The 10,049-nt window shown below is 32.8% G+C and overlaps 1 protein-coding gene across 2 annotated transcripts; it reads right to left on the minus strand.

The window, feature by feature from the left end:
- Window positions 1–572: 572 nt before the first annotated feature.
- On the minus strand, window positions 573–8,700 carry LOC114194444 (protein HESO1). Of its 2 annotated transcripts, none has more exons than XM_028084662.1 (9): window positions 8,554–8,700; window positions 7,055–7,238; window positions 5,821–5,985; window positions 4,794–4,972; window positions 4,621–4,716; window positions 3,767–3,836; window positions 2,164–2,294; window positions 1,631–1,741; window positions 573–1,456 (listed from the first exon to the last, which is right to left on the minus strand). In XM_028084662.1, the coding sequence occupies exons 2-9, from the start codon at window positions 7,191–7,193 to the stop codon at window positions 821–823; spliced, it is 1,527 nt and encodes a 508-aa protein (XP_027940463.1). In that variant the 5' UTR covers window positions 7,194–7,238; window positions 8,554–8,700; the 3' UTR covers window positions 573–820. The 2 variants fall into 2 exon arrangements, with proteins under 2 accessions (XP_027940463.1, XP_027940472.1); XM_028084671.1 differs by lacking the exon at window positions 8,554–8,700 and adding an exon at window positions 7,596–8,514.
- Between the last annotated feature and the right edge of the window lie 1,349 nt (window positions 8,701–10,049).

Below are 10,049 nucleotides of genomic sequence, written 5' to 3' on the forward strand. Positions count from 1 at the left end.
TGAATTAAGATTGACATTCTTTAACTTCTTCGACCTACTAAATTAGGATATTACTTTCAACACCCTATCAAATTTCTGTCTCACCCTATAAAAAAAGTTACGGACAGGGAAGAGTGGTTGCTTTCCGGAAAAGAATTTTCAAAAGTTCAGGAAAGTAAATTTCGAAAGTGAGAGTTTAGGAAAAAAAATGATAGGTGTAGGAAGCAATACCTGATAGATGTAGGAAGCAATACCCACTAAATTATTGGGTTACCTCCACTCGTTTCAGAATGGGCTTTTCCAAAATTTATGACTTTTTCTTCCTGCATACACATAATTTGTACCTGAACTCTCAATTTTGAAAATAATCATCATATCTTTACAAAGGATATGATGATAAACCTTTTTGACACAATTTGGAACACTACTATTATTTGATTAATCCATAATCATTTTCACGAGGTCTCTCGGCCCATATTATTATATAAAGATTCCCATTAATTCTCCTAAAACTAGCACGACCTTTTTAAGCCTCTATTTCGGTATTATATCCTTGTTGTTTACATACAATGCTAATGTAATGCAACACAGGATAAACTAGCAAAACACTTAATGCTTCCTTCATATGCAAAGTTGTGCATGCTACGAATATTACAACAAGTACATAAGAGTTGTATAAATGTCAATATGATGCCCACCAAAACTTCATGTAATATTTACACGTTTAATTTTGATCCCCATGGGCGCAAAAAGACCGTAATCCTATTCTTCCAAACACTTGTATTAACAAGTACAGCGAGAAAATAGTCAAAACCTGTTGAATGATATATAAAGATCCTCTTTAACTCTTTGGCCTCCACATCTGCTGGCCTTTATTCACCGGTACATGCCCATTTGAAGATGCAATGTTGAAGTTGGTTCCTCTAGGCTTCTTAGTTCCTCTAGGGTTCTGTATATGCCCATTTGAAGATGAACTGCTCATACTTGCTCCTCTAGGCATCTGTATATGACCGTTTGAAGGTGGAATGTTGAAGCTTGTTCCTCTAGGCATTGGTATATGCCCATAAGAAGATGGAATGTTGAAGCTTGTTCCTCTAGGCATCTGTGTATACCCATTTGAAGATGGAATGCTAAAGTTTGTTCCTCTAGGCATCTGCATATGTCCATTTGAAGCTGAACTGTTGGAGCTTGTTCCTGGACTGCCATATTGAAAATGATGTTGTGACTGCGGTGGAGGGCGCATCACTCTCTGTACTTTTGGCTGAGTTGGGTGAAAGTAACTTCCGTTGTAATTTTGGATACCTGTGATAGATTTTACTACATGTGGTGGTGCTAACATGGTCAAAAGTGAATTTAAATTATGATTGTTCGAAGAAAGAAAGGAGTATGATTTTGAAAAGGCCTCGCTTATCTTCTTCAGTTGTCCTGCACTGACAGATCTTGCAGTATTTTGCGGCTGCTCAAAGGGATCCTCAACCTAATCAATCAAAATTCGGATACAAATATCAGAACAGAGCAAAAGAAAATATGCACAGTAGAATCTAGCATTTGCCACCACAGCATTGTCATGGGAATAAACAAACACAGGCTATCCCCAAAATGAAACCATAATGTCTCCAAAAAGTAGAAATGAACATATGCAGAGAATTACAAATATAGAGTAAGTCTTGGGTAACCAAATCGTGTTGTTCTCTATCTGCTCCCATTGTCCAGTGTACGGGCAAATTCCCAAATTCGAGGCCCATGAATCCATCTGAGCATACTGCACGAACATACAACATGGTGTAATAATTGTTTAGTGTAAATAATGCTAGAGGGCAGTGCTATAGATTCAGAAAATTCACTGCCAGAGAACCTCAACAACAGATGCTACAAAATCTCATGTTATCATTAAAAATACATCATATGCATCGCTACAACATTCTCGCTGGTATTATTCGGGGAGAAGAGGGTACAATTTTAAAAGAGAAATTGCACTTGGACAACAACAAATTACATAACTAAGTGAGAGAATTATGAAATATAATAAATGTCTGAAAGAAATAAACAAAAAACGTTGTGTAAAATGTTGCATCACAGCTTAAAAGTGTATGATCTGCACACAAAAATACCAGATACTCAACACAGCATAAAACATGTTATACCAATGCAAAAAAGTAAAAAATCAACTAAAGAAATATTTACCTTTCGTAAGAATTCAACAAAAAGATCAGGCACGGATTTTTTGTTAATTGACCTTGCCTTGTTTGATATGTGCTCGTTTATACTAGCATTACATGTTTCTGCAATATGATTCTCGGCATCAGCTCTAACCCCTGAATAAATTACAACAAGGTAAAGATTACACAACTCTTTTATACAAGTTAACTGAAAATTCTAATTCCAGTGTATAATATACAAGTAAATTGACAAATCTAGACCCATGAAGCATTTTCAACACTCCAAACTCATAAATTCAAACAAAAAAGCAAAAGGTTGCTGTCTGGGAATCATGTTGAACGAGTGTTTTGTACTTATTATAGGTTGAGAAAAAAATAGTTACTAAACAATCTGTACAGAACTATTTCAAAAATGTTCAGTTATTGATCTACACATGTAAATCATTTGAAAAACCTGGTTCTCAACTGAATTGTTTTATTCAGTTTTAGTTTTAAACCGGTTCTGAACCAAACGGGTTTTAGAACCAGTTTTAAAAACTGAACTAGTTTTCTTTTCTAATGGATAATCACTAACTGCAGAAAAGATAACATGACTGCGAAGGCCTAAAGTTGAATGCTCTCGCTTCTGGATAACTATACAAGGTTCAATGTTTATCTGAAAATTAAAAACTTACACAGCAGAAAATGTTAGTTGTCCCCATAAAAGTTATATCCAATCTGCTAACCCACAAGGAGGCCCGTTTTTATAATCCACGCTAGTTGAAAACCAAGCAGCACCAGCTCGTAGGAGCACCTCAAATTGACATTTTTATTTAGTATACAACATTGTAGTCAAAGTTAAGTCCTGATTTAATTAAGGACAACCAGCTACACTTAGTCATTTAGCTAGCTTATATATTTAGTTAAATTTAGTTCCATGATTGAATGAGATCATATTTATTGCACATGAATAAAGTTTTTTTTTTTAAATTCACACAAAAAAATCAATATAACACCTTCTGTAACAGCTTTGCAAATTTAAGGATAATAAATGACGAAAAGATAAACATGAGTCTAAAGTCAACACTCCTAGACAACTTAAAATTAGCCCAATAAAAACAAAAAGGCTATATCCATGTGACAATAAGCACAACCTATACAGCTTAAAAATACTTGGCCAGTAAATAGAACTGTGAGCATAGATGGGTGATTCTTCCGTAGATGGGAAAATTTAGCATAAAAATGGGTAAATACTTTGTGGGGATAAGCAAAATATACAATGTCTGAGAAAAAAAAAAGCTTTGTTTTCAGTAGTATTAATCCTGTTTAAATAAACAGTTGGGATAAAATTGGACTGGTTTCAAAAAAACAGTTCAGTTAATTTTTTTATAAGAGGTTTTGTTTTAAACCAATTCAGTTTCAAAATGCTTCAGTTCCAACCGGTTACTTTAAGCACCCCTAACTTATACCTCAAGCTGTATAGACAAAGTAGCACAGCCATGAGGGAGAGCAAAAGGAAAGGATAACCAAAGAGAGTGAATAATATAGCTTTCTATGAATAGGTTTAGCTTCTACATAGCTCACCTCAATATCTCAATTTCTAGAATAGTGACATTTCATTTCATGCTCAAACAAAAGATAAAATGTACCTTTAAGATCATCAGCCATGTTGCCAGGGTATATATATTTGAGTGGTGGTAAGATTGCAGGAACACATGTCTGAAAAAGAAGGCAAATATTAGGTCCATCAGATCTACAATTGTATGTAACCTTACTTTCACTGCTTTTCCTCCTTCCAAATGTGTATAAGAAATTAGGGAAAAAATTATCATTTCCAATAGAAATCTTTGCTAACAGTGAATAAAGTGAAAATAGGGTGGCCCGTCTGTAAGTATTATGAAAGCAGGAAACAGAAACGTGAAACATTTTCTCAAACCAAATAAGCCCAGGCTAATGTCAAATGTTCAAACTGAAATGAGCACCATGTAAATTTTTGGGTTAATTACTTATTTTGGTCCCATTATTTATTTCTTTTGTTCAATTTGGTACCACTAATAATAATAAAAGGTTCAATGAAGTCCTCAAAATTTCAAAAAATGAAAAATATAACCCTTTCAAGGTTCAATCAGTTCCTTACCTTTTAAAAACTCAACAATGTGACTCTTTCATTGGTTGAAATGGATGTCGTTAGTTTTATATATTGTCACTAAGCATTGCTTATACAAATTGATAGTGCATAAATTAAAATGGTTAACATTTGTTTGTTTACGATTTTACTGATAATTGGATGGAAAGTGGTTACATTATTGCGATTTTAAAAATTGACAGTTTATTAGAACTTTTATTAAAGTGAGACCCAACGGAATAAAATAAATAATGGAAAAAAAAGGGGGAAGTCTAATATTTTCCACAAGATAATAATTAGCAGCATCCCCTCATCCCACCTCCAAATAAAAGAAGGAAAAAATAACACCACAAAAGAATTATGAAAAAGAAGAAATACCTGAAAATGAAATATGACAAGTAGACTTAGGGAATAGGAGTTGAAAGTTCCAGTTTTAGAGTTATTGATTTTGTGTGCTTTGGCCCATTCCTTGACCTACGCAAACCAGAAAGAATGAAACAAACACAAGCACATCCAAGCACAACAACCTTTCTCTAGACTCAAGAATGTACCAGTAAAACCATATCATGAAAGCGGCCATCTATCTTGTTCATCCAAAGCAAAATCTTGGATTTCATTTGGCCTGGCAAGTTATTAATTGAAATGTCACAAGATATACCCTGACGGTTGCTTTTAAATTTTAAAATGGGAACTCGTGCATTGGGGATGAACTGCAAGTGGCTCCCTACACCTGTAAATTTATGTTATTACAGAATGCACAAATTAAACATACTCACAAATTTCTTAAAATTTGAAAGTAAAAGGAAAGCTATCACGAGTTTAATAAGCACTACTAATTGAACTGCTAACACTAATTGAACTCCTGATTGATTGGTTCAACAAGTAAATACACGGTTTTACAGCATATGTGAAATTATCATGCTATCTGGCATGACTCAATCTTAAATTTAAAATGGATAATATAGAACAACTCAACCATATAAGAGCATTCACCCAGTTTTTCTCCAGTCACTGAAGCATAACTTTGTATGGATTTAAAGCAAGTCAACAGAAAAGGCATAGCCATCATACCAATCCAGTAAAATTTTTGAACAGAAATCACCTCCTCGTATCATAATCTTTAACAGGAGTCATGTAAATACATTACCCTACCCATTTCAATTGTATTTCTAAAGTTTCTTGTAAATAACAATTCCAGGTGGCATCATGATATTTGTACCCTGTACAAGCCACTAATGAGTGCTCCCTAAAATAAACAAATAATATATTTACAGTAACCTAGTTGTTAGATATCTTAGTATTAGTAAATTTAGGAGAGTACACACATGAATACTCATATGATGAATATACAGTGGTTTGTATCCATCACAGCAATTTCTGGCATCTCATTGCTTATTGCATCTCACTTAAATGGGAAAAAAAAAAACTAAGCTATGCATTCTATTGTTCTAACTATGTGAAGATAAAGAGACAAAAATTGACAAATTGACCGAGAAATAAATCTGTTATATATAAAAAATATACACACATTTTTATACTAACTTATAAGTGACAAGCTTCAAAGCATAAGAACTTTACCTTTCATTCTCAAAGCTTTTAAAACTTCCCCCAATAAATTTTGTTTTTGTTTTTTCCCAGCAGATGAAATATGCAAACCATTTGATAGCTCAATTGAAATATCCAAGTCACCCCATCGGGTGAAGAGATTAGATACAAATGACCCAAATGGCTCAACAGTTGCTCCTGTTCCAAAAGTGAAGTACAACTTTAAATACTTGGATTTCAAAAACGGAATGAATTAAAAAAATTATATCTATAAGGTATAGAAGTCTAAGTCATCTGATGACATGACTTCGTATAGAGCAGAAAATATCATAGTATGTCCTTTGACCTCATCCGTGATACTCAAGGTGAACAACAGAAATTAAATGATGCAAAAGTTATGCATAAAGAATAATTAAATTCATCTTATTTTATTGGAGAAACATTCGTGCTCGTTGAAAGCTTGCCCCACAAATTGGCATCTTTTACTTTTCCCCTCTTTGAAGAGGAGGTAAAAACCAATTTAGCACAATCATGTAACTCTAATACTGATAGAACTGTAAGATAGATTGAAACGTGACTAAATACAGTACTATATCATAAAAGTAACAACAAACATGGATGATGTGTTTGAAGAGCAAGGCAAATCATTAAGAGCAGAAAATTTGTTTCTTTTTACCATTAATAAATGAAAAGATTAATGACTCAATCCATTTAAATTTGAAAAACTTTTCTCTATAAGATCTGGTGCTAAAAGGTTTGGCACACTAATCAAGAAAGATCTGGAATTAAATATTGGTTAAGGGCATTTAAGAAAAAACGAAACTTGTGGATGCGGTACATTATATATACATTATATATACAACACGAAAAAATAGAGATTTCAAAAATTTGGGAGTCCCGTGACATTCCCTACAACATACTGGTGTAGATCTACCCAGTTTCTGGTATGTAGCAGAGATATACAGAACATATTCTTCAATCACAAGTGTAAAACAAAAACAGAATACATGTATAGGAAGAATTACTGCTAACCAAAACAACTAGAACAATGAAATCAGCCCCTTCCTGGAGCTTCATCCACCATATACAAAAATCATGCCTTTAGATGGTCTACAACATGCAACATTACAATAAGTGATATCCACTTCAAGCTGGCAAACATGTTCACGTGTATAAATTGTAATTTAGTGAAGAAAAATCCTTATTAACACTAGTGATAAAAGGGGGAGGGGATTGAGAGCAGAAACAAAACTTCTAGAAAGTTCACCTCTCAAGCTTTCCACAGATTCAACAATGCTTCTTAAATCGTTAATAATTGAAAATCGTATCTGCCAATCTTCTTGTAATGGTGTGACCACCTGAAGTATATCATTTAAAGCAGTATCCAACATACTATGCGTACTCATTCTTGCCCCTCAAAAGATCAGAGTAGCAGTCGACAATGAGACAGTCTGCAATAATGGTTTGCAACACCAAATGGAAAAATATGAAGGCAAGAGGATCACAATCTACAAGCATTTCAAAAGCCTTGGAAAAGTATCCCAGACCAGATATAGTTGTTAAAAAATTGAATTATGTGATCTATCTAACACTTAGTTATTATACATAGACACGAGTCCTATAACAAGTATATATGTAAAGTGAAAACTTAAGAAGTCTAGATACAATAGAGATATGGGGTTATGTAAAATTTAAAAACAAAAAGGTCAAGATGCGACAAAGCTAAGATGCATTAACAAGAACCAACTTTGCACAACTTGAAAACTAACAGAGTAGTAAGAACCAATAGCAAATTGGTGAACACTGACCCAGGAAATGAAAGAAGAGCTAGAACCACCAGCGACTCTAGCAAATGCAGGTGGCTGCTCAGTGCAGATTGTTCACAAATTCGGAGGCGGGGCAGTGGATTGGGGTGTCTATGTGGATTATTAGAGTGTAAAGGAGAATTTAAAAGATAATTTTTGCAGTGACCACCGATAAATTTTGCAGCATGATTTGAATGCATCTATTTGAGTTTGTGTTTATTTGAAATGGATCTCTGTTGTGGCATTTAAAATAAAAAAACATATATGTATCAAGAGAAGATATGAGATGATACCAATACCAAATACATGTTGGACAACAATAGTGTAGAATTTATAGAGTATCATAAAATGCAAACATGGTAAAATACCAAGCCATCAACTTAAACAGGCTGATTATTAGACAGATAAGAAATTAAATAAATTTTCTTTAATTGATAAAGGCTGATTACTAGACGGAAGTAAATATTTTTTCATAGTTGATGGTTCATAAATTTCCTTAAGACCAAATCTTGTTGGTTTCCTCTCACAATGCTAACACCTGAAGCTACCCAACAATAGGAAATTAAAGAAAAACACAATTCAAATTCATATGTCCTTTTGGTCTTGTTTAGTGCCCTAGGTCAAGCATCAGAGACAATTAACAACTCAGAAATACGCTAATCATGCCTGACTTATCCAATACAACGTCACAGAAGCGCAATCCAACTCAAATCCATACCGAGCAGAAAAGCAATAACAGAAATCTCAAAGAATTCATTCACATCTATCCATTACCCTATTCAAGTACCTAAATTCATGACCCAATAGAAAGCAACAATGGTAGAAGCAATCAAGACGACTGAAGAGAGAAACAAAACAAAACAACCATGAATGTATAAAGAGATAAAGAAACGCACAAGAAAAAAAAATCAGATTTGAGGAAGCTGTACAAGAGAAATGAAGGGTCATTGATGAAACTTACGTTGGCATTGTTTATTGTGTGAGAAAGGAGGAAACTTGGCAGTGAGTTGAAGTAGCAGTGAGCAAACTTAAGAAGAGGGGTTTTCCACTTTGAAAAAATGCAACTTTTTTAAGACAGAACTTTTCTACGATAGAACCTTTTCTTTGAGATAATTATTGTTCCCAAATTATTCAAATATAAACCTAGCCAGATGAATATCTGTTTCAATGAAAAAGTAAAATTATAAATAAATCCCTAAGTCTGTAAATAATCTTATTTTGCATCACAAAAATAAGGGTTAAATATGTTTTTGGTCCCTTAACTTTCAGTGAATTTTGAAATTAGTCCATCTTGAAACTTTGGACCAATTTAGTCCTTCATCTTTCGGAATACGTGGATTTAGTCCTTTTAATCAAATTTTGTTAGGTTTATTTGATATTTCGTACGCATTTTAGGATTGTATTTAAGTTGTTTATACTGTTTGACACATTTTTGCTTTAATGTTAAGTCAAATACTATTATGAAACGCGCTTGAAATGTCAAATAAACTTTACAAAATTTGATTAAAAGAACTAAATCCACGTATTTCAAAAGATGATGGACTAAATTAATTCAAAATTTCAAAATAAACTAATTCCAAAATTAACTGAAAGTTAAGTATTCAACCCCAAAAATAATTAGTTAATCTCAAATTTCACAAGACAAAGACCGTTCATTGAATAATTTAACAAAAAGAAGTTTTGCAGTTAGAATTAATAACTTCTCGCATTACCTTTGTATTATAAGCGGATTGATAATTTCTACCTTATAAATTAAGAGATGAAAAATTTAAAGTTTACAATGAGTTGAATAAAATTAATAAAATTTTAAATTATAAATATTTGGACTAAATTACAATATTTTTTATGATTTATTTAATTTAGTATCTTATTTTCTATAATAAGAATTTGGTGATTTATGTTTTTCAAAGGTTCATCTCCCTCTCCATTCTTTGCTACTCATGTATACTTCTTTTCACCACTTCCACCCAACCATCTCTTCTTTTTCTCTTCTTCCTATCTTGTAGTCACATCCATTTTCAACCTCCTTATTTCAATCAATAACATAAGAAAACACCTAAAACAATCAAAACAAAAGGAAAAATAAATTATGTTTGGAATTAGAGTCAAAGGTTCACTTAAATGATCTCTTTAAACGATTTCTTGATCCTCTCATCCATATTTAGGAAGTCTAATCGTGGACCAATGAAAGATACATGTTAAAGATATCTATTGTTAAATTTCGTTTAAGATCTACCGGTCAAAACAATTAATGTTACAATGAATGTTCCACCAACTATATTTGTAATATGTATTTATATTATTTTTCATGGATTTTTTATCAAGAAGAGTCCAATTCCTTTAAAACATGTTTATTGAATTGTTTAGACTAATTGAGTGTTTTACCAATTTCCAAAACAATTGATAAATCTCATTTTAAACTGAGTGGTCGGATGTCTTGTACTCTATCGATACATA

Source organism: Vigna unguiculata, chromosome 1 (genome assembly GCF_004118075.2).
Source record: "Vigna unguiculata cultivar IT97K-499-35 chromosome 1, ASM411807v1, whole genome shotgun sequence".
Lineage (NCBI taxonomy): Eukaryota > Viridiplantae > Streptophyta > Magnoliopsida > Fabales > Fabaceae > Vigna > Vigna unguiculata.

Coding starts and splice junctions, on each gene's coding strand:
- LOC114194444 (XM_028084662.1), bottom strand. CDS start 7,193: ATGAGTACGCATAGTATGTTGGATACTGCTTTAAATGATATACTTCAG. Junction 4,973..5,820: donor AAAAGCTTTGAGAATGAAAG/GTAAAGTTCTTA, acceptor ATAAATTTACAG/GTGTAGGGAGCCACTTGCAG. Junction 1,457..1,630: donor CCAAGACTTACTCTATATTT/GTAATTCTCTGC, acceptor TTGATTGATTAG/GTTGAGGATCCCTTTGAGCA.